The 25488-nt window shown below is 40.6% G+C and overlaps 1 protein-coding gene across 2 annotated transcripts in view; it reads left to right on the forward strand.

Annotated features, from left to right (window-relative positions):
• The first annotated feature begins 17305 nt into the window (after positions 1 to 17305).
• PPM1G (protein phosphatase, Mg2+/Mn2+ dependent 1G) overlaps positions 17306 to 25488 on the forward strand; it is a 35383-nt gene continuing 27200 nt past the window's right edge. Inside the window, exon 1 of one of the 2 annotated variants that reach the window (XM_027850496.1) lies at positions 17306 to 17797. In XM_027850496.1, the coding sequence (XP_027706297.1) occupies positions 17654 to 17797 (144 nt within the window). In that variant the 5' untranslated portion in view covers positions 17306 to 17653. Of the gene's footprint in view, positions 17798 to 20195; positions 20247 to 25488 lie in introns of those variants that run through there. The other variant, XM_027850497.1, reaches the window with a different exon arrangement.

Raw genomic sequence — 25488 nt, forward strand, 5'->3', positions numbered from 1 at the left:
AAAACACACAAAAAAAACCAAAAACAACCTAAGGCACAGGAAGTTTACAGTATTTGCCCAGGGACACAAAGCCAGGACAGGACCCAACTAGTGTACAGACTGTGTATGTGAGTAAAGCACAGGTTACAGGAGTAAACACTTGCATAAAGAAGTGAATGGAAAAGATTTGTCTAAGAGAAACTTAAAATGTCTTGAAAGAGGAAAGAAAATGTAACTGGAGAGGAAGGGTATGATCAGCTCTGCACAAACTTTTGTATCTGAGGAAACTAGGCATGATTAGTAAAGGATGGGAATTCATTGTTAACAGCAATATTATTATTATTATTATTTGCGTGAGGCAATTGGGCTTACGAGACTTGCCCAGAGTCACACAGTTAGCAAGTGTTATGTGTGGATTTGAACTCAGGTCCGTCTGACTCCAGGCCCGGTGTTCTATCTACTGCAGCACCTAGCTGCCCCAGCAATATTAATTTTGAAAAGCTGATACTCTACTATATCTTTATCAAGAGTCAGGAGTCTTTCAGTCATCAAACCCCACCATTGAAGCAGGATGTCTAAATCAAGGAAACAATTAAGCATTTATTATTATTTATTAAGAATTTAGGGACAGCTAGGTGGCACAGTGGATAGAGCCCCAGCCCTGAAGTCAGGAGGACCTGAGTTCAAATCCAGCCTCAGACCAAACACTTGACACGTACCAGCTGTGTGACCTTGGGCAAGTCATTTAACCCCAATTGCCTCACTAAAAAAAAATAAAAAATAAAAACCAACCATGAATATGGAAAAAATTGTTCAAGAGCTAAGCTTCAATGCTCTGGTCAATCAACACTCAGGAAGAAACTGTACACTAGCTCAGGCATAGGCCACCTGACCAATTAGCTCTTTTCAATATTCAAGAACACTTGATGACTAAAGACTTCAGAAGAAGGCAGGGACTCACCGGAGCTCTCCCCCATACCCCTCCAAATACCTTTTAAAAATGACCCTGAACAAAGTCTAGAACAACAGAACCCACAAAAAGACAGAGTGAAACAAATTTCCAGTCCAAGACAACCTGGAAGGTCAACAGGAAAGATTTGTTTCACTAGGCTGAGAAGGGAGCACAGTCTAGTACAGGCTTTGCCAGCACAGACTGGGCTCCAGCAAACCCCAGGCAGGCCTCAGGAGGACTGAATCACTGGCAGCAATGGCAGTTTCCAGAATTCTCAGCCCACAGGCATCAAAGAAAACTTAGAAGGTCAGCAGGAAAGGTCTGTCAGACCTGGGTGAGAAAGGAGCCCAGTCTAGCCTGCACCAGCACAGCCCTGGCTCCAGCAAACCATGAGCAAGCCTTGGGTGTGATTGAATCAGGAGCAGCAGCAGTTGCTTCTAGATCTCTAAACCCACAGATGGTAAGGGAACAACCCGTCAGAAGGAGATTACAGGGGTCTCTTTGCTAGCACTGAGGTAGAACTCTGTTGCTTTGCCCATACCTGGATCTGGGTTGCAGTCCTGGGTGGCAGTTCTGGGGCAAGGAGGAGCACTAGCATAGCAGAGCTTGCAGCCACAGTGGAGAGGGGATCCCTCCTCACAGTCCAAGGGCAGAAAAGAGTGTTTATGGCCACTCACAGACCACAGCACAGGCCAGGGAAGCAGTAAACACCTCTCTTTAGATCATACCACCTTGGAAGAACTGAAAACTTACAGGTCCCTAGAAGTATCTCTGAAAACAGCTGCACAAACCCCCTGAAGCTTGGAACAGTACATTCTCCACACTGGAAGCAGACCCCTACCTTAACAAAGAGTTAAAAAGTCAAGTAATTGACTGGGGAAATGAGCAAACAATGGGAAAAAAAAACAACCTCTGACTATAGAAACTTATTTTGGTGACAAGGAAGATCAAAACACACACGCAGAAGAAGACAATAAAGTCAAAGCTCACACATCCAAAGCCTCCAAAAAAAAATATTGGTCTTATGCCATGGAAGAGCTCAAAAAGGATTTTGAAAATCAAGTAAGGAAAGTAGAGGAAAAATTGGGAAGAGAAATGAGTGATGTATGAAAATCATGAAAAACGAGTCAATAGTTTGCTAAAAGAGACACACAAAAAAAAAATACTGAAGAAAATAACACCTTAAAAAACAGACTATGTCAAATAATAAAAGAGGTCCAAAAAGTCAATGAGGAGAAGAATACCTTAAAAAGCAGAATTGGCCAAATGGAAAAAGAGGTCCAAAAGCTCAGTAAAGAAAATAATTCCTTAAAAATTAGAATGGAGCAAATGGAAGCTAATGACTCTATGAAAACTCAAGAAATCATAAAACAACATCAAAAGAATGAAAAATAGAAGACAATGTGAAATATCTCATTGGAAAAATAACTGACCTGGAAAATAGATCCAGGAGAGATAATGTAAAAATTATTGGACTACCTGAAAACCATGATTAAAAAAAAAAAAAGCCTAGACATCATCTTTCAAGAAATTACCAAGAAAAACTGCCCTGATATTCTAGAACCAGAGGGTAAAATAGAAATGGAAAGAATCCTCCGATCACTTCCTGAACGAGATCCCAAAGTGAAAAATTCCAGGAATATTATAGTCAAATTCCAGAATTCCCAGGTCAAGGAAGAAATATTGCAAGCAGCCAGAAAGAAAAAGTTCAAGTATGGTGGAGTCATAATCAGGATAACACAAGATTTAGCAGCTTCTGCATTCAAGGATGGGAGGGCTTAGAATATGATATTCCAGAGGGCAAAGGAGCTAGGATTACAACCAAGAATCACCTACCCAGCAAAACTGAGTATTATTCATGAGAGGGAAAAATGGATATTCAATGAGATAGAGAAATTTCTAGCATTCTTGAGAAAACACCAGAACTAAATAGAAAATTTGACTTGTAAATCCAAGACTCAAGAAAAGAATGAAAAGGTAAACAGGAAAGAGAAATCATAAGGGATTTATTAAAGTTGAACTATTTACATCGCTACATGGAAAGATGATAGTTGTAACTCATGAGACCTTTCTTATTATTAGGGTAGTTAGAAGGAGTATATATAGACAGAGGGCACAGGTGTGAGTTGAATATGAAAGGATGATGTCTAAAAAATAAAAGGGTGAGAGAGGAATGTACTGGGAGAAAGAGAAAGGGAGAGGTAGAATGGGTTAAATTATCTCACATAAAAGAGGCAAGAAAAAGCTTTTATAGTGGAGGGGAAGAGGGGGAGGTGAGGGAGAGTGAGTGAACCTTACTCTCATTAGAATTGGCTCAAAGAGGGAATAACATACACACTCAATTGGGTATAGAAACCTATCTTACCCTACGAGAAAGTAGAGGGAAGGGGTTAAGAGAAAAGGGAGGTGATAGAAGGGAGGGCAGATTTGGGAAGGGAGTAGTCAGAAGCAAAACACTTTTGAGGAGAGACAGGGTGAGAGAGAGAATAGAATAAACAGGGTGGGGGAACAGGATGGAGGGAAATACAGTTAGTCTTTCACAACATGATTATCATGGAAGTGTTTTGCATGACTACACATATATAACCTATATCAAATTGCTTGCCTTCTCATGGTGGGGTAAAGTGGGAAGGGAAGAAGGGTGAGAATTTGGAACTCAAAGTTTTAAAAATGAATGCTAAAAGTTTTTACATATAACTGGGGGAAAATAAAATACTAAAAAACAAACATCCAAAGGTCTCATGATGGAAAATGCTATCCACATCCAAAGAAAGAACTATGGAGTTGGAATGCAGATGAAAGCATACTATTTGCTATTTTTTTTCTTGTTTTGTTTCCTCTTTCTGGTGGGTCCTCCTATTGATTCCAGTTCTTCCTTACAACATCACTAATGTGAAAATATGTTTAATAGGAATGTATATGTATAGCCTATATCAGATTGCATGCTGTCTTAGGGAGGAAGGTGGGAGGGGGAGAAAAATTTTAAACTCAAAGCTTATGGAAGTGATCGTTGGTAAATCAAAATAAACTAATAAAAAACAAAAACAAACAAAAAAAGACTTCCTTGATAAGGACCAAAGCCAGAAGAGAAGCTTCTTCACAAAATAAGCAATAATTGATATTCTTCCCAAAAAATCTCATCAGAGTATGCACTCAGTCTGTCTTGCTTTCACCTTTCAATAGTACAGGGGTAAGATGTACCCCATAACTTTTCACTTAGAGACCATTACCTGCTAAATGTTTGGGAATAGGCAGGAGAGCCTGTTCATTTCACTAACCCTTGGAATTAGCCCCCAATCCTGCATGTGGATATAGTAATGCAAATCCTGAACAGGATATACCCATCAGAATAAGGGACATCAGAAAATATCTCCACTCAAATTGATACTAAGATTCAATACAAAGTGGATAAGATTAGCTTTCTGTAGGAGTGGTGAACTGAAAGTTCCCTTCCCCTCATTAAGATAATTCCACTCCTTGATTTAATCAACTGTCAGGACAAGCAAGATAGTTTTCCTTGATGCTAGAAAGTTAACAAACCTAAGTTCCTGCTAATTTTTCTTAGTTATATTATCTGCAGGTGTGCAGAGCGTGTACTGTCTCTGCCCCTCGTAATCTTTCTCCTAAGGGTCAGTAGTCTTTGTAGTCTCTGTGCTGATAATGAGTGAGTCTAGGCTCTTTGGATACAATGCAATCCAACACTTCCCCTCCGGTCCCCATATCCTGACAGGAGGGATAGGGAGGTCAGAGAAGGACAAGGAGAATCACGATATGAAAATGAAAATTCTCCCACCACAAGGATAGACACCTTGGTCACCTTTGCTTCTACTAACCTTGGAGGTCCCTGGGCACTTTAGGGCCTAAAATCAATCACCACCTAGATATAGTGAGCCATGTGAGATCTCAGGACAGAATCCTTGGGAAGTTTCTATTGTAACAATTCAGGAAGTCTGTGTCATTTTTCTTTGTCTCTCTAGCACCTAGTACGATGCTTTGGCCCTATGAGGTGCTTAGTGGGGAGAGGAATTTATTAAGCATCTACTATGCTCCAGGCACTATGCTAGGGCTTTGCAAATATTAGTTTATTTGGTCCTTAATAAATGAAGCTTAATATTTGTTGAATGAACAAGACTAGTACTAGTCCTGCTTTTGGTTGCAGCTTCTTTGCAGCACAAAACAGTCTTGGTTCTGAGTGCTTTCAGTTAAGAGCCTCATTCTGAATACCAAGGTTCTAGGTCTGATGGCCTTACCTAGGTTTCCTCAAAGCCCTGCCCACCCCCTCCCCCTCTACTTACCATGACCCTGCTCCCAACTATGTCTCACAGAAACTGCCCTGGCCTCCTCTCTGAGCACTGTTTTCTTGCCTTTTGTCAATTCCTTCCCGGTGGGGTCTCCTTTTATTTCTGTTTCTTCTTTCATTCTCTCTGAAGTGTGGGGTTATCTTATAGCAATCTCTGTATTGAAATCTTATCAGAACCAGGATACCTGGGGGATATACCTATAGGGATATACACTGATTGACTCAAATCTGATCTCTTACTAGCAGTGTGACCATGGGCAAGTCGATTAACCCTGTTTGCCTCAGTTTCCTCATCTGTAAAATGAGCTAGAGAAGGAAATGGCAAACCCTCCAGTATCTTTGCCAAGAAAACCCCAAAAGGGGTCATGAAGAGTCAGGCACAACTGAAAAATGACTGAACAACAACAACTTCTGTACCTCCCTTCCCCCAATCACTTTACAATTACAAAAGAAAACTCATAGGACTTTGAATAGTTCCAGAAACTCACCCCTTTCTCTTTATCTTCTCTAATAAGGCTCATAGTAAGAGCTTAAAATGCTAATGAACTGACTGATGGAGAAGATACTGTTTTCTTTGGTAATGTATAAATAGCTATGCTAAAGGCATTTATAACAATTTAAGCATACTTTTCCCCTTAAAAATGTACCTTTTCCTATGTGTCCTACCTTATCTTACCCAGAACTGTTTTGTAAGTCTGCCTATGGGACCATGGTAGCTCAGGAGGAGAAACTCTTTACATAGGCCATGTGTGGAATTGTGAGACACACATGTCCATCACCTACTGATGGTGTGTGTTACACTTTTGGGTAGATAAATAAACTACAGTGTTCCTGTTTATATGTAACCTGTGCTAGTTTATTCATGAAGTGGCTAGCAAGGACCCTGAAAATTCCTTTTTTTTTTTTTTTTTTGGCTAAGCAATGGGGTTAAGTGACTTGCCCAGGGTCACACAGCTAGTAAGTGTTATGTGTCTGAGGTTGGATTTGAACTCAGGTCCTCCTGAATCCAGGGCCCGTACTCTATCCACTACGCCATCTAGCTGCCCCAACCCTGAAAATTCTTGCAACAGTATTCAGACATTACATTAGCTGAATCTCAAGGGAAACCAGCAGTTCAAAGTGGTATGGAGGGAGAATACTCCAGGCATGGAGAACAGAATGCCTATCAGGTGATGGAATTTAAAATTTTTAATTTCTTCCAGCACCTAATACAATGCTCCAGATTTAATACCCTCTAATATGTTGAATTGATTATGTACTCAATAAATGACCTTCCAATTTTATCATATGGTTGTCTGAATGAACTACTCATCAGAAATTCATACTTATGCTAAGGTGTCCTCTCGGAAATACTTTGCAGAGCTAAGAAAAGTTATCTATCTTAGAAAAACAAACATAAGGTAATGAAAACAAGAAAGATTAAAAGAATTAGAGACTATTTAGCATAAAGAGGAGGCAGTTCAGACAAGCAGAATTGATTCCTCAGTCTAGTTGCAGTGATTGTATTTTCTGAATTAAAAATCAGAACACATGCTTTGACAAAGGATGATTCTTTTTGTGAAACCTTCATAGAAGCCTTTTCTTGATATATGCTCTGGGCTCACTATACCAGAATCAGGATGGCTACATCTCCCCCTCAGGGTTCTAGGGGTATCCTGAAGGGTTCTCTAATACAATTGGCTCAGGCCCCCATCAGTTTTGTTCCCCAACTATTGACCAAGAGAATGACTAGAACCCCAAACCCCTGAACCAATTAACATCAATTAGCTTTTACAAAGGAAAGTTATTTACTTTGAAGATGTAGCAACAACTAAAGTACCAACATTCCTTTTCTGATACCTTGGGGTATACTCTCCCCTATACCATCTCAGTCACTGGGGAGAGTGAGCTCAGACTTAGCAGAGTTTCTGCCTAGCATAGGTCCCACGAAATTCACCTTCAAATTTATCATTGCTGCTGGATAAAGTGCTCATCCTCAGTTACTTCGGGGATGGGTCAATGTTGAGCTGGTTGGAAAACTTGGCATGGACTTAATTCCTGGACTCTCCAGACTCCCTGTTTCCCAGATGCCCAGATGGCTTGTTCTCGTGACCTTTCAAAACTCACAAGGTGGAAGCCACCAGATAAATCTCACCTACTTAAAATACAAAAACAAACACTGAGGCCATACTTACTTTCATGGGGCCACAAGTTGGGCTAGGAGAGGAAAAAAACTTTAGGCCTCTCACAGTACAGTACCTCACTCCTGGAGTCAGAGCCACATTGCTGATGCTTTTTTCCAAACTTCCTTTCTCAGCACATAAGCTAGGGTCCAAAACAACTCTCATCCTGGCATGTTACCCCTGGATGCAGGTCTCTTCCTCAGTCCACCCTGAATCAGTGACCTGGACCTGGGTAGTAAATAACAAAACCGCCAGTTGGCACTTGTTCCTGAGCAATACACACACACACACACACACACACACACACACACACACACAGACACACACACACACACACACACACACACACACACACACACAGAGTCTTGGTGGTCTGGTTGGGTCTAGACTACCTCTTGCCTGGGTACACAGGCAGCCTCTCCCTGCAATGAAGCACTACTGGCCAGACCCCATCCCCAATATCCACAAACCTCTCTGTCTTGCTTTGACAACTTGCTCTGGAAAGGTTACTCATTGTGATTTTTTTCCTTGGATTTCCCAAGCAGAATTCAGTCTGGTGTATTTTTTAGATCTGCTTGGAAGAGTTTTGATGGGGAGCTCTCTGTACTTCTTCCTGCTTCTACACCATCTTGTCTTTACCCTTCTGCCCCATATAACTTTAACCAGTTAACATTAATTAGCTTTTACAAATATATATTTACTGCAAGAACAGAAGTACAAAACATATTCTCCCCTCCCCCCAACCCCAACCCCAACCCCAGGGCATACTCTTTCCTATTCCATCTCAGCCCCAAAGAATAGTGAATTGGGTTTAAACTTAAATTGGTCACCACAAAGCCCCCACTAAGTTTATTTCCGAATCCAATAGAGCTGATGGACAACATTCCCTCTTGTTTACAAAAAACAACATCTCAGTGTTTATCCTTGGCTGGAGTGGTTCTAACAGGTAACTCAGGGCTTTATTCCTCACTGGGCTTGACTGCTGCTGTAGGCATGGATCTAATGTCAGCACCCTCTTAGTTCAGGTTCAACGTTGGGATGAAATGTGGTACTTGAAAGTCACTGAACATTCAACAAAGAAGGTTTACTTTGCCCTATTGCAGCCAGACTTTGCAAGAAGGATACAGTGACACTTAGTCTCTCTGGACATGGCCCTCTTCTGGTCATTAAGTCATCAGGGCATAATAACTCACAAGATCTCAGGCATCCATCAAATCTGAAAGGCCCCAAATGGCCTCCCTTACCTAGGATCTTTTATGCTCCCAGATCAGGAAGTTTTGTCAGGGAAGCTGGGGCCATCGGGTAAGTAATGGAAGCTACATTGGGAAAACCGTGGTCCTCTGACAACCACCACAAATTTTGGCATGAATTCAGTTCCTGGATCCTTGGTGTTCTCACAACTTTTCCAAGATCACAAGATTACAGCCTAGTCTGTTCCATTTCTTTCTTTTTTAATTAATTAATTTATTTTTAGATTTCAACTTTCACATCCACAAGATTTTGAGTTCCAAATTTTCTCTCCATCTTGTCCCTCCCCCCACCCCAAGTTGGCATGCATTCTGAGTACTCCTTCTAATCTGTCCTCCCTTCTATCTCTCCCCCCCTTCTCTTATCCTCTTACCCTTCAATTTTCCTGTAGGGCAGGATAGATTTCTGTATCCCTTTTCCTGTATATCTTATTTCCCAGTTGCATATGAAAACAATTTTTTTTAACTTTTGTTTTTAAAATTTTGGATTCCAAATTTTCTCCCTCCCTCCCTCCCCATCTACCCTTATTGTGTTCCATTTCTAATACATGCAACAGGGACATAAGCCACAGCTGGGCCACATACTCACAGCTTTATATTGATCCAGGTTTGCACCAATTACTGTCTCTTCACAAAAATGCAGCCATGAAGGGAGGAGAACAAGGTTGAGTCATGGGGACCTTTTGTAGGTATGCTCAGGACCAACTCAGAAGCTAATAGAAAAACTTTTCTTCATCATGCAGTGAGTAGGTCATAAACACTCAGAATAATTAAATATTCTCTAAAGTCCAATGTGGGAATTGCATCAAGCCAACTACTCTGTGCATGCTTATAAAGACTGGGCTCTCATAGGACAGTTTCCCATTACAATTATTTTAAAAATAGGATAGTTAACAGACCTGTGCTAGTGCTGTCCCTCTGTTGGTTTTCTCCAATTTATCCTTTACATGGCTTGTTTGCATAGTTGTTTGTATGTTCCCTCCCCTATTAGATTTGAATGCTCTTTGAGTGGAGGGACTATCTTTTGTCTTTCTCTTAATCTCCAGAATTTAACACAGTGCTAGTTGGTGTCCCTGTCTCAAGTCTCTCCCCATACCAGTCCATTGTCAAATCAAATGTCAAATTAGTATTCCTAAAATTCAGGTTCAGTCATGTCACTCATTCATTCAATCAACTCCCTATTATCTCCAGAATCAAACATAAAATCCTTTGTTTGGATTTAAAATCCTCCATAACTTCACCTCTTTTGGCCTTTCTAGTCTTATACTGCACTCATTCCCTCCCCTACATACACTGGGATCTAATGACAGTGGCCTGGATTTCCTTAAACTACACACTCTATCACCTGATTCCAGGCATTTTCACTTGATGTCCCCTAAACTTGGAGCTCTTTTTCCCACCCTTTCCTCCTCCTAGCTTTTCTGGCATTCTTCAAGTCTCAGCTAAAGTCCCACCATCCACAAGAAGCTTTTCTAGATCCCCCTTAATGCTAGTACCGTCCTTTCATTGGTTTTCTCCAAGTTATCCTTTACATAGATTGTTTGCACATAGCTGTATGTTGCAAGAACACAAAGTACACCCTTAATAAATCCTTATTGATTCACTGATCATCTTCTTTTTCTGGATATTCTCTCCTCCTTTGGCTTCTGAGACATCATACTCTTCTAATTCAGTTCCTGTAACTCTAATCGCTTCTTGTCTGCCTTTGTTGACTCATTTTCCCAGTCTTTCAATAAAGGTATTAGGAGGTTTTGTCCTTAATCTTTCTTTCTTCATTAGAGGATCATAGATCAGAGGTGGTAAGGACCTTAGAGGTCACTTAGTCCATCCCAAACATGAAAGGAATGCCGTTTATAAGATCCCTAAGAAGTTGTTAGCATGAATGTTCATACTAGAAGATTTACAAGTCTCCCAAAGCAAATAATTCCATTTTTGGACAGCTTAAATTATTGGGACATTTTTACTGACATGTAACATATGAACACAATTACAAAACATTCTTTACACAAATAAAGGCAGATCTAAAGAGTTGAAGAAATGTTAATTGCTCATGGGTGAGCCAAATCAATATGTTGACAATACCACCTAAATTAATTTACTTATTTAACAGCATACCAATCAAACTACTAAAGAATTACTTTATAGAACTAGAAAAAAATAAATTAAAAATTCATCTGGAAGAATTAAAGGTCAAGAATATCAAGAGAATTAATGAAAAAAGTGGGAGGGAAGGGGGTCTAAAAGTACTTAAGCTCAAACCTATAATCATTAAAATAATTTGATACTGGGTAAGAAATAGAGAAGTTGTGGGGCAGCTAGGTGGCGCAGTGGATAGAGCACCAGCCCTGAAGTCAGGAGGATGTGAGTTCAAATGCGGCCTCAGACCAAACACTTGACAGTTACTATCTGTGTGACCCTGGGCAAGTCACTTAACCCCAATAGCCTTAAAAAAAAAAGAAGAAAAAAAAATAAAGTAGTTGATCAGTGGAACAGATTATGTACACAATATATAAAAGCAAACAAGCACAGTAGCCTAATATTTGATAAGCCCAAAGATTCCAGCTATTTGTGGAACTGATTCAAATTTATAAGAATAGGAGCCATTTTCTAATTGAATGGGCAAAGGACATGATTAGGTAGTTTTCAGAAGAATAAGTCCAAGCTATCAAAACATACATGAAAAATGCTCTTAATCACTAATAATTAAAGAAATGCACATTAAAAACATCTCTGATGTATCACCTTATACCCATCAGATGGGCAAAGTTGACAAAAAAGGGAAAATGACAAATGCTGGAGGGGTTGTGGAAAAACAGGTACATTAATAAAAAGTAGATGGAGTTGTAAATTGGTCCAACTCTTCCAGAAAGCAATTTGGAACTATGCCCCTAAACCATTAAATTATGCATATCTTTTGATCCAGCAATACTACTAGTAAGTCTATACACCAAAGAGATCAAAGAAAAAGGAAAGGGACCTATATGTACAAATATATCTATAACAACTCTTTTTTGTGGTGGCAAAGAATTGGAAATTGAGGGTGTGCTCATCAATTGAACAATGGCTGAACATGTTATGGCATATATATGTGATGGAATGCCATAGTGCTATAAGAAATGATGAATAAAATGGTGTCAGAGAAACTTGAGAAGATTTACATGAACAGATGCAAAGTAAAATGAGCAGAACCAGAAGAACAATCTATACAATAACCAACAATATTGTAAAGACAACTCTGAAAGACACAAGAACTCTGATCAACATGGTGACCAACTACAATTTCAGAGGACTCATTATGAAATATTCTATCCACTTCCAGATAAAATAGAGTTATGGCCAGTGTTCTGAGCAGGGTGTGTGTGTGTGTGTGTGTGTGTGTGTGTGTGTGTGTGTGTATGTATTTTTGATAGAGCCAATAAGGGAATTTGTTTTACTTGATTATACATGTTTGTAATAAGTTTTGTTTTTCTTGCTTTCTCAATGGGGAGGGAGGGAATGGAAGGGAGAGAATGTAGACCTGAAAATAAAATAAAATTTAAATTAAAAAAAATACAAGAAGTACAGAGAGGCAGGAATGGAGCCCAGAATGGAATGAAGATGTAAATATGTCTGTCTCAGGCACTTTCTTTAAAATGAAAGTTCTGGGAAGAACTGACCAGTCAGAAGAAGGGAACCTAGGAACAGAATAATCTTCCAAGGTGAAAAGATTGTTGGATCATGAGAAGAAGGAAGTTCAAAGAGTCAGGGGCAGAGGCCAGAGAGGAAAGGAGCAAACTCTATGATACAGTAAGAAATAGTAGAAAAAATCAAAAATTGAAAAAATAGAAGAAAATATAAAATCTTCTATCAAAAACCACTGACCTGGAAAACAGGTCAAGGAAAGTCATTGGACTCCCTGAAAACCATGATTTTTTTTTTAAAAAGTTTGAATTCTATATGTCAAGAAATCATAAATGAAAATTGCTTAGATCTATTAGAACTAGAAGAAAGCCATAGCTTTGACAATATGGACCTTTGTTATATTCTTGGGCTCAAAGATCATTACAGATGATGACTGCAGCCATGAAATTAAAAGATATCACCTTGCTAACAAAGCCATATTGTCAAAGCTATGGTTTTCCTCTAGTTTGATGTCCAGATTTGCCATATCTTTGCTTCCAAAGAGAAAGTGTCTTTTAATTTAATTTTAATACTCATTTTCCTAATTTGAACAAATCAGTTGTTCCATATTTGGTTCTAACTGTTGCTTCTTGACCCATGTACAAAACAAATAAGATGATTTAGTACTCCCATCTCTTTGAGGACTTGCCACATTTTGTTGTGATCCACACAAAGGCATTTAGTATAGTCAATAAAAGAAAAGTAGATTTTTTTTTCTGGAACTCCCTTATTTTCTCAATAATCCAGCCAATGCTAGTAATTTGGTCTCTACCTCTTCTGCCTCTTTGAAAGCCACCCTGCTCTTTTGGTATTTCTCAGTTGCTGAAGCCTAGCTTTCAGAATCTTAAGCACAAACTTGCTGGTATGTGAAAGGAGTGTAATTGTTTGGTAATTTAAACATTTTTTAGCATTGTCCTTCTTTAGGATTGGGATGTAAACTGACCTTTTCCAAGCCAGTGGCCACTGTTGAATTTTCCAAATTTGCTGGCATATTGAATGCAACAAATACTCAAACAGCATCATCTTTTAGATTTGAAATAGCTCAGCTGTAATTCTGTGAGTCAAAAAAAGTTGTTGCTATTTTGAGGGTGGCCTCCAAGATTGAACCTAGTACTGGTAATATGAGTAAGGGAAGACTGGCCATGAACAAAGTGCTGTTAATACAATTCCCCACATGGAAGAAGCTGGCGTGCCTACTTCTTGGAGAATGTTGATGATGTATAAAGGAAGTAACTTGGAGAGACCATAGCATTTATAAATGTTCTCTAACTGTTTCTGGTCTGCTAATCACATGAAGAGAAAGAGCCTCTTGTATGGCTGTGACTGTATAGCCAGAACTGGGAAGGGGGAAGGAAAAGAGCACCATTGAAAAGGCATTAGTCAGTCAGTCCTTCCTTGCTCTTGGTACTTTCTCTTTGGTTGACTTCTTCCTGGTTATTGGTGTTTCAATGAAAGAAGAGACACAAGGCCCTCTCCCTTTGAGATGACATTTGATTTTAGGTGAAGATTAATTTACAGGTCCCAACCTTCCGAGTTTCAAAAGATCAGGAGAGTGAGTCACCCAAGGTCTAGGAATCTAGTCATTCAAAGTTTTATAGCCAGCCTAAAAAGGATTGAGCAGTGATGTTTAGAATCATTATTCCACGCACCCTTTTGCCCCCTGAATTAGTTGAAATGAGGCCTCATTTTGGCAGTGATGCTACATTTGGTGTGAACAATGCTATGTAGAAACTATACTAAATCTGAATCCATTTTCCCCAGACACCTAGTTGGGAGAGTATGTGTCTGCCTCCGCCTCCTTCCCCCACCATGTTTGGGAAGTAAAGATATTTGTATTTCTGTTCTTAATATGTTTCCAAATCTCAATATGTTTCCAAATAAATAGCCCTTTGTAAAAGTAAATTGATGTTAATTGGCTAAATGAAAGTACAGTGCCAACAACTGGTGGCCAACAAGTAGTGGGAAAATACTTGGAATGGGGGTGGGGTGGCATTTCAAACTTCTAGGCAGCTGTATCTACTTCCCAAGATTGGCAGAGAGGTAGGGCTGGGACAGTGAAGAAACCCTCCAAAGCCTCAGGGGTACACCTAGAACCCTGAGGGGGAGAGAGGTAGCTGGCCTGGTTCTGGGATAGTAAATCCCAGAGTACTAAGTACATATATATATGAGGATCCTTGATTGCCTGGATCTATGAGGACCCTTGGATGCTAACCTCCAGAATACTAATTCATCTTAAATAGACTGAAAGAACTCAAGGCAAGCAATCACACCCCACCTGTGGGCCTCTGAGTCATTATCCCTCTCTCCCAGAGAAATTTAAGGTTCTGCTTGACCTAGTTAAAACAATATATATAACAGGGGCCTTCAAGTTTGTCTGTGCTTGAGCCCAGTTTCAGAAACACATCATATGGACAATCCTATGACTTCCCAATCTGTGAGTATTGCTAATAAAAACGGTGCTGTTCTCGTTTCCATGTCTCTTTCTTTCTCTTCAGCTTCTACTGGTTCCCAACTCTAAACCTTTTGGTTTCAGGGCTGTTTTAAATTTAATTTTAAAAATGATTTAATTTTAAATTTAAATATAAAAATTATTGAGGATCCCAAGGAGCTTTTATGTAGGTTATATCTACCAGTATTTACCATATTTAAAATTAAAATGGATAAAATATTAAAATATTTATTCATTAAAAATAATAAACCCATGACATGTTAATACATAAAGTAACCATATTTTCCAAAACAAAAAAAAAATATGAAGAGTAGCATTGTTTTACCTATTCTTGCAAATCTAATGTCTGCCTTAACAGAAGACAGCTGGATTCTCATATCTGCTTCTGCATTCAGACTGTTGTAAAATGTTTTGAAATACATGAAGCAAATACACCCTCACACAGATACATAGTAGGAAAAGGGAGGAACATTTTAATAGTAGTATTGTGTAAATATTAGTTTTAATAGTTAGTATTATGTAAATAGTTTTGACCTTGAATACCCCCCTGATAGGGAATCAGAGACCCCCATAGGGTCTACACTTTGCGAAAGGCTGCCTTAAAGTGGTGTCAAACTCAAATAGAAAAGAATCCCTTAAGGCATCATATTGACTTAGAAAACCACAAATTAACATTATCTTATGTTGTAATTTTTTTTTTGTTAAACATTTCCCAATTACATTTTAATGTGGTTTCGGCAGGACTTGGAAGTTTTGACATCTCTGCTAAACTATAAGCTGTTGCCTAGGACTAAGCAGAGCCTTCCAGGCAATTGCACCTACTTCCCCAGCCTGGGAGAGGCGATTGAGAAGGTAACACTCCTGAGGGAGTCACAGGGACACCCTGCCTCTCTGCCCTACGTCTGAGCTGAGACTAAGGAGTTCACCTTCTACTCCTAGGTTCACTCTCTCCCAACCCACTTGCCATGGGAAGGATGCTTAACCTGTCAACCCAGAGCTTAAAGTTCTGGGCCACAGGTTATATAATAACAGCTTTTATATGTAAAGTCTTTTTTATTTTTTAAATTAAATTCATTTTTAGAGGAGGAAATTGAAGTAGAACAGAGGTTAAATGATTTGTCCACGGTCGTTCTGTTCATGTCCATTTCTTCGTGATCCCGTTTGGGGTTTTCTTTGTTCCTGCTCATTTTACAGATGAGGAACCGAGGCAAATAGGGTTAAATGACTTGCCCAGGGTCACAGAGCTAGTAAGTGTCTGAAGCTAGATTTGAACTCTCGGAGATGAGTATTCCTGATTTCAGGCCAGTCATTCTATTCACTGTACCACCAATAGTAAATGTCTTGAGCTACAATTTGAACTCGGGTCTTCTCGATTTTAGGTCCAGCCCTAGAACCAGTGCACCATCTAGCTGCCTCATAAAATACAGCTAATTTACTACGATAGCATTCCTGAGGTCGAGGACCTTCACACTTCATTCCCATCTATTATCATTATCCTTCTTTCCACAATCTCTCTTCATTGTCTCCACTTCCCCAATCTGTGATACCATTTCTTTCTTACTTTCCTTCGACTCATTTTCTAGACCTCCTTCTTCTCTTTTGTCTGTTTGGTTTCAGCTTTTCTATACTCCGGCCCTGCCCTGCCCTGCCCTCCCCTCCCTCGGAGCTACTCTAGGTCTGCATCTGCACCGGTTCATACTGTCGGAATTCTCGTGTACGTGCAGTGGCCTGGGCGTGAGCTTTCATTAATGCAAGGAATCCCCAAAGAGGAAACTCCGCCTACCAAAGGCCCTCTGCAACCCTTTTGCAATTTATAATCTAAAAGCAGGGGTTCTTAACCTTTTGTATTGTTAACCCCTTTGGCGGTCTGGGGCAGCCTATGCACCCCTTCTCAGGATGCTTTTTAAGTGCCTAAAATAAAATGTATAGGATTTCAAAGGTAAACCAAAGGTTAGTGGAAAAAAACCCCTGAAATCTATCCACGGACCTCTATGATTGTGTATTTTAGGTTATAGACCCCTGTCTTTGCGGGTTCCCGGGGCCCTAAGAAGTTACTTGCCCAGGGTCACGAAGCTAGTGTGAGTGAGGAATGGGATTTAAACTCCGATCTTCTGGGCTTCTTCTTTAGGTGACGTAAGGGGCTTAATATAAGATTTTAAATTATTTGATTTCCCATGCCTGCCACGTGCCTAGCACTGTGCTAGACGCAAGGCATTGGGGGGAAAGAGACAAAGACGTTTCTCCCCCCCAAAAAAGGAGGAATCTGCCCTCGGGGAGTTTGCATTCCCCAAGTCTAAACCCCAATCTAGCAGAGTCAAGCGGAAGTGAGTCGTACGACCAGTCGCGCTATTGTCCCTCCGGGAGAGAGGGGGAAGGGAGGGAAACAGAGGGCAGACGAGAAGCGCGGGGAGAGCCCGCGGCGGAAGTGGCCGCAGCCCATGGCTCCGCCCAACGGAGCCTTGTCAGCCAGACCCTGAGCCCTCAGCCCGCCTTGGCCCCGCCTCTTGGGAACCTGCGGCCGTTAGAGGGCGTGGTCAGCAGAGGGAGTCTCGCGGGAAATTCCGTTGGCGGGGCTGTTGTCCCTGGCGGGGGAGCGGGGCATAGTTGCTAAGGAAATGACTCTTAAGCACCGCCCCGTCTGGTCGGGCGGGGTCTCCTCCCGGCGCGATTTCCGGTTCCGCTCCCCCTTAGATCCCTTGGTCCCGTTACCGCGGCCGCCGCCTCCTCTAGCCCCCAGCCGTCGTCCTCACTCGCAGGCTTCGCGCCTCTCGCCGGCACGTCGCTTTGGCCACGCCTTCTTTTCTGTCCGCTCCCCGCGGCGTGTGCCCCCGGAGCTCCTGCGCCGGGACGGGTCACGGCTTCTCTCGCCCGCCCTACCCATCTGCCGGGCCTTCAGACGTCGCGATGGGCGCGTATCTCTCCCAGCCCAACACGGTGAAGAGCTCTGGGGATGGGGAGGGCACCGCGAGTCCGGGGGGACACGGCGCCCCGCGCCTGCCGCTGCCCTACGGCTTCTCGGCCATGCAAGGCTGGCGAGTCTCGATGGAGGTAATTGCGGGAGGGAGGCAGACCCCGCCGGCCGGGCAACCGCTGGGAGATGGGAGGCGGAGTGCGGGTGCTGAACTCACGTGGAGTAGAAGAGGCACATTCCGGGTCCCCAGAGTTCAGGGGGGCAGGCCCTGGGGCTCCACGGAGGGTGCCTCATGCCTCCCCCCCCACCCCCCAGGCCGCTCCCGTCCTTCCCGGGCTTTGCAGGGCCAGCCGGCCGCGCTCTGGGTGTGAGCCGCGTGAACTCGGGTTTTATCAGCCCTTCTCAGGGTAAAGGGAAGGGAGGAAAAGGTGACTGCTCCCCACCCCGACGGTGTTGACAAGTAATATACCTTGTGTGTCTGTGTGTGTGTGTGTGGGTGTGGGTGTTTAGACGTACATACATACAAAATGAGAAGGCCTAGTTTGGGTGGGGAGGCCGCCTAAATGGAATGCTGAGCAAGCATTCTCTTTTGGCTTTTTCAAGCTCCCAAGTTGCTGTTGCTTGGCACTGTATGGAGTTAATTCCAAGGCCCCAAGCTTGTCTTCCAGAATCTGTCATTAAGAGTGAACCTTGTGAGAGAGAGATCTTTTCCAGGGAAATTTTTTTTCAGTCTTTTAACATACTCAAGTTAACCTCCTGATCTCTTTCCTTCCAGCTCAGTGTTTCTTCTTTCTTAAACTCCTCAAAAATTAGTTTTGTCGTGGTCAGCTGCTAACTTTGAAGTGGTCAACTGCTTATAGTTCATTTACTTGCTGTTATCTGTGCCTTTCTTAACAAACTTTTCGTTGCCTTCATCAACTTTGTTTTCTGTGACTTCTACTTGAGCATTTTCTTCCCTTGTATTTTTGTAAGGAACCCTTTTTTACTCCCTTTAGGAGAATGGACATAGCAAAGAAAGTTTAGTTGGAGTTATGTTTGAAAATCCAGAGAAGGGTATCAGATATTGGTCCTAAAGAAAGGAAGAGAATAAAGATAGATTACTACTTAGCACTTCTGCCTTCTTTAATGACTTATCTTCTAGTTCAAGAAGAGAGGTGTGAGTGGATGAGGGAAGAGGGGAATATGTCTAGATGAAAGACTGGAGTGAGACAGTGGATTAAGACAACGGGGTTAAAACCTGTGTTTTATCTGTCAAGACATGTTCTGTAGGTATTACTCTTAGGGATTCTCCCTGCCCCACACCTTTCCCCTGATTTAGCTGTAGAATGGCAGCATGGAATTAAACAGTTTTCGTTTTTTTAGGTTCAAATTCTGTAGCAGAATAGTCTCTTTTGGCTGTTTATAACCAACAGTTTTGATAAATTGTGTGACCAGGTTGTTAAAGGGAACTGAAGGGCTGACATCTTTGTACTGTTTCTCTCCTCCAGTAATTTAAGTCCCTTAAGTTCAGAGACAGTGTCTCCATTTTTGTGTAATTCCCCCCAGTGCACAGTGTAGTGGGTATGGTGGATGCACAAGTTGGAACTTTGGGGTGGTTTAAAGGTCAGTCCTGTCTTGAGGAAGGTGTGGGTTGGGTGATTTGGGGAGGTTCCTTTCATTTCTTCAATTTTTCCATTGAGAGTCTTTGTTATGGTCTTATAATTTCTTTGAGATGTATATGCAGTATGGCAAGACTTTTCCTCCAGGGTTCCTCATTCCATACATTTTCTCTGTGTTAAATATGTGAAGTGGTCTTTTCCTTCAGCTTTTCTTTCTATTTTAGTTGCTGCCATTCTTTGGCAATAATATTTCTAGTTTCTTATTTTAACTTAATTGTCTGGATCTAGATCTACTTCCTCCATCTATTTGTCCCATTAAGCCAACATTCCTACTAGACCTTTTCATTTTGCCCATGAGTTATGGTATAGCCAGAGGCTGATCACCAAAAGTCTGTGTATCATGCAGTGATTTTTAGCTAAAATGCCCATGATTTAATTTTCCCTCTGAGAGATTGACTGCTAAAGGTGTTTGAATTTTCTAATGTGCTTTAAAAAAAAAAAAAACCAAAAACCTCCTCCTTCACATGCTTGGATATCTTTAATGAAACGCTTCCTAAATTGTCTTCTGTATTGGATATGTACTCTGTAAGACCCTAGTACACTATTGCTAAAAATAATTTTACATTTTTTGTACTTTTAAGGTTTATATCTCTGTGACTTAACACCTAGTCCCTCCTTAACCCGCTTAGTCCTGTTGGTTTAGATTTGGGAAGTTTATTAGCCTAATAAACCTTACAACATTTGGTAAATCCTTGTTGCACAGGCCCAGCGTGACAGGATGTGCTACTGTAGCTTTTTCTCTTGAGTTAGGGGTGGCAACTGTCACACTTACCTTCACATTTTATTCTCCCTGCCTTTCTCTAGCCTCTTTCACTGTGGTACCAAGGTGCCTTGACTGAGGAGGTGTAATCCAGACACAACAAACAGGGAGTTCCCCCTTCCTTGTCTCATCATGCTTTGGAGGGAGCCTGAGACCAAGCTGGTTGAGGTGTGTGGGAGCAGAGTGTGAATTTGGTGGTGGTCGGGGAAAGGGTGGCTGGTTGGGAGGTAGGGAGTGGATGGATGGGTAGCCTAGATTTTGTAACTTCTGATGGACTAAAGATCATTGGATAGATATTGCTTTCAAAGATAGCTCTGAATGTCTTGACCTTTGGTGTTAAAAGCTAGTTTTAATGGTGAGTCTGTGTCTCTTGAGTTCTTTTATGTTCTTTATTCTTCTTGTGATTCTTGGCCCAGGAATCCTTACCTTTCTAATATCTCTGTAGATATCTGTGATGTAGTGATTTTAAAACAGGTTTGAGGCCTTCTAAAACAAAAGCTGAGGTTTTCCAAAGGACTTGTGGAGAAGGAACTGTAGAGCTTTGGATAGGTATGGACTGTATAATTGAACTGACTTTTTCTTCCCCAACCTTTAAAATCTACAAAACTAAGAGAAGAAAAAGCTATGAAGCTCCAAATCTGTGTTTTTGAATTGGTAAGATTTTTAAGGACTTGTATATTTTTGGTGGAGATGTGACAGGATTGGAGAAGACATTTATTGCAAGATGGAGTTTTATTAGAACTGTTGGGTAGAATGGATGTCTTAGGTTAACCTGACTTGGGGAAAGGTATGTCAGGTCCTACAGGCAGATGAATAGAAACCATTTAAAATGATTGGTTGTGGAAAATGACTTGCCTGAGGCTTTAAAAAGCATGACCAGCCAGAAAACATTGGACTTAGTTTTGAGAAAGAGAGTGGCATGTTAGAGCATTGCCCTGGGAATTAGGAGGCTTCTGAAATGTAGTGCAAACTACTTCATGTTCCAGAACCTTAAATTTGAGAGATTGGGACAAAATGAAGAAAGGAAGAAATTTTCTAGACTTGGGGAAGGATAGTTCTGGGCTTTAGGCTCATAATTCTGCCTTTTATATACCCTGTACCTTAGTTTCTCATCTGTAGCATTGTGATCTTTCTGAAGGGAGAAACTGGTTTTTCATCTTTGTTTCTCTAATTTACAGCAGTACAATACATAGAGTAGGCACTTAATAAATGTTTGTTGAATTGAGAATCCTAAAACCCTACGTGGATGTAGTTTTTTAGACAGGGTAGTGGTAATAACTGGCTGATAGGAGACAGAGTAGCCTGGGATCTAGTTTGACTTGAAGAGATGCAGTATACATATGACAGAGGTGGTATTTTCTTTGCAGGTTTCAGGCTCCCTCTAAAACTAAACTGGAATAGTTTTGTATGAGAGTTTTTAAAGAAATGGCCTCAATGTTCAACTTAAAATGGACAAAAGTCATTGAAAGACAGTTTTTAATTTTCTGTGAAAACACTGAAATTGTCTCTTCATTGAAATGAATGTGAAATATGAATGTGAAATGAAGTGAAAATGAGCAAAATGCTTCTTTCTCCATTTCCTTCTTCCTCAACCACTTACCATATAGGTTTGAGTAAGACGTTGTGATCAGGAATGGAGGATAATTGGGCTTATTATCATGTGCCTAATTTTTTCAAAGCATTTTGAGGGTTCTCATTAGCAGTCTGTTGGAGTAAGATTGGAAAATATTACAACTGCTCTAGGGTTTTTTTTGGCTAACAGTTTTTTATGATGTGATTAAAATTGGCGTGGTCTTGATTGGAGGACACTGTGCCTTCTATTGAAATTATAGACCTGCTGTCTTTAGAATTTCCTAGAAATGGTGCTCAAAATTCTCTGATTCTGTATCTTAAAGGGTTCAACATGACTTCTTTTACACTGAGAACACTTTGTCCTTAGAATGGAAGATTTGGAATAGTTGAACCGTTAACCTTGGTGCAAGAGTTAATTTCAGATGTGCAGTGTATTATGTAAGATATGACTCTAGGATTTGTTATAAAAATGTGTGAGTCCTGATGGTGGAAAATTTTAGGTATCCAATAGACAGTTTGGTGACTCAGCGGATAGAGTGCTGAGCTTGGAATCAGAAATACCTAAGTTCAAATCCAGTCTCAGACACATACTAGCTGTGTGACCCTGGACAAGTCACTAACCTCTGTTTGCCTTAATCCTCTGGAGAAGGAAATGGCAAACCAGTATCTTTGCAAAGAAAACCCCATGACATGGTATGGTCCATGGAGTCATGGTGAATTGGACACAACTGAACAGTAACAACAACAGCAGTTTCTAATATTGTGACATTCATGTGTGATAGCAAAAGAGATGCTGTGGATAACTAAAGGAGCCCCTTGGGGCATTGGAAGCTGAAGTTTTTAGAGCAGTGCCTACTTTTGCTGAACCAAACTGGAACCCATTCTTTACCTAGAGTGCATTCAATTTATATAATTAATCTGGAAGAATCAAATCAACTTTTAAAATGTAACAGTGCATTTTTGTTATAATCTGTAATAGATTTTTGTATTCCTCATATTTCACAGAGAGATAGGTCTAAAACTTTTAGAAAGTTTTAAGAGACCTTTTCTTTTTACTGTATCTTTTCCTCATGATCTTTCAGACCACTGAAAGCTGTACTTGGAATCTTTCAGACTTCTGAGACATCCTGAACAAGTTTATTTCCAGACCCTTAGTCCTTCACTTGCCTCTCACAGTCCTCTCTATTCAGTTATCTTAAGGTAACTTTTATCCTTTGTACTTTTAGAGGACTGCCCAAACTTGCAGAGAGACAGAGGCTCCAGGTCTGTTATCTCCCATTTCCACATGCTACTTTTAACAAGCATGTTGTCTCTAGAGGCACAAATCCATGGAACCAAACTTAAATGTCATTGCTAAGTAGGACTTTCCAACTGAATGTGGATTCCTATTTAATGGATGATTTTATTTGCTTTTGCTAGACCTATAAAACCTATATTCTTGTAACCTATAAAAGATTCCCTGGGAGGGAGGGGAGAAAGGAAGGAAGTAAATAAACATTTAGTAAGCAGCTAGGTGCTACTGTGTACCAAGTCCTTTACAAATATTATCTCATTTGATCCTTACTGTAACTCTGGGAGGAAGGTGCTATTATTATCATCCCCGTTTTACACTTGAGGAAACTGAGGCAGAGAGCTATTAAGTGACTTGCCCAGAGTCACACAGCCAGTTAAGTGCCTAGGACTGGATTTAAACTTGGGTCTTCCTAACTCTAAATCCAGTGCTTTCTCTGGCCCATAAACTTTGCCTTCTGTGACCCATTGAATATTTAACACTTTCTGAAAATGTTAAATCATGGTGTTATGTCATTAGAAATTGTCATGTTTCATCTTTAAATATTAGTATTTTGGATTGAAGAGTCATAATGTTTCTTGGTGTAAGGCAGGTAGGGACTAGAAGAGAGCTGGGGCTAGAACCATGGGTAATAGGAAGACAATGCAAATAGAGTGTTCAGGAATAGCCTCTGTTTTTGGCAAACAGGCAGATCTGAAGAAGACTCTCAAAATACAAGAACTTTCTCCAAGGAGCTTGTAATATTAGGTCACTTTTAAGAATTGTTGGGTGAGCTGAGGAGGCATCAGGGAAGACAGTGATTGGGTTGTATTGAAGACATGATGGCATCTCATAGAGAGCCTAGTTCCTTGTCCAATGAACTACTACTCTGCAGGGCTTTCAGTTGTGGTCTTGACATTTCCATTCTCACTGTTGTCCTAAGAAGAAGAGTTCTCAACATTTCAAAATTCATTCATTCATTTATGTTGAAATGCAGTAATAAAAATATTTTATTAATTTTTTTTCCGTTCTATGTTATGTCCCTCCCTCCCCTTTCTCTACCCTGAGAAGGCAAGAAATTCTCTTTCTCTCTCTTTCTGTCTCTCTTTCTTTCTCTCTCTCTTTCTCTCTCTCTTTCTCTCTCTCTTTCTGTCTCTCTTTCTCTCTCTTTCTCTCTCTTTCTCTCTTTCTCTCTCTTTCTCTCTCTTTCTCTCTTTCTCTCTATGTACATATATATAGTTATGAAATCACTCAAAACATTTTACATGTAAAATAATGCAAAACATATTTCCATATTAACCATGTTGCAAAAAAAGGAAAGAAAAAGTAAAAAAAGTATGCTTCAGGCTACACTGAGACTCTATCAGTTCTCTCTCTAGAGGTAGATAGGATGAAAAATGCTAAGTCCTTTGGAATTGTCTTAGCTATTCTGAGCAATAAAATAATCTAAGTCATTCACGGTTGATATTCCTTATAGTATATATGCAAAATGTATTTCTGCTTTTGCCGTGTTCTGGGGAAAAAAGGCAAGAAAAGAAAAGGAAAAAATGCACACTTCACTCTGCTCTCTGAATCCATCAGTTCTCTGTCTGGAGGTGGCCAGCATTCTGTGTTGTGAGTCTTTTGGAGTTGTGGTGGATCATTGTGTTGATCAAAGTTTCGGAGTCTTTCACTTAGTTGATTGTCTCCACAATATCGCTGTTACTGTGCAGATCGTTGTCTTGGCTTTGCTCACTTCACTTGGTATCAGTTCACATTGATCTTCCCAGACTTTTCTGAAACCACCCCTGCATTTCTTACAGCACACAGGTACTCCATCATGTTCAACTACCCTGACTTCTTCATATTTAATTTAGAAGCAGTGACGGTTTCTTGTAGGCAAGGGACCGTGTCATTTATATTTGTGAATCCTTAATATTAGTGATTTGCACATAGTAGTTAACTTATTAATGAAGAAGCATTTATTAAATTCTATGGGCAAAGTAGTTGTTATTGAGTAAATGAATGAAAAGCATTTATTAAGTACAAAGCATTGTGTGCTAAGTACTGGGTATACAAATAGAAAAGCAAGATGTTTCTTCTCAAGGAACTCACTTTCTAGTGGAAACAGCATGTATAACGGAATTCAGCTAAAAGTCAGATGGAAAGGTCTCGTGGTCCTTAAGGGTGCAGTGGCAAAGCAAATAGTATTGCATCTTCTTTAATGTTATTCCTATTGACAAAATCATATTGTTTCTGATATTGAACATTTTAACAGTGCCAAGGACTTTGGTGTCAAGAACTTTTCTTCTCCAGGTGTTCAGTAGAAATGACCCCTGAGGAGGCTTCAGTGCTCCCCAAAGCAGTTGTCAGGTCATATCTCCACAGGGGTTGCTTCTGAGGATGATGTCTGAGAGGGCTGGAAGCAGGACCACTGTTCTGGCAGAGGCTGCAGTTCCTAGGACTTTTGGATTGACATGTCCATTGGTAGTAGTTAGTCAGAGGTTGATATTGCAGGGTGAGGAAAAGTGGGCCCCTTTTCCGTAATAACTACTCCTCTCAGTGATGACTGTGAGGCCTAGGCTAAGA

Source organism: Vombatus ursinus, unplaced genomic scaffold (genome assembly GCF_900497805.2).
Source record: "Vombatus ursinus unplaced genomic scaffold, bare-nosed wombat genome assembly UNPS02009062.1, whole genome shotgun sequence".
Taxonomy (NCBI): domain Eukaryota; kingdom Metazoa; phylum Chordata; class Mammalia; order Diprotodontia; family Vombatidae; genus Vombatus; species Vombatus ursinus.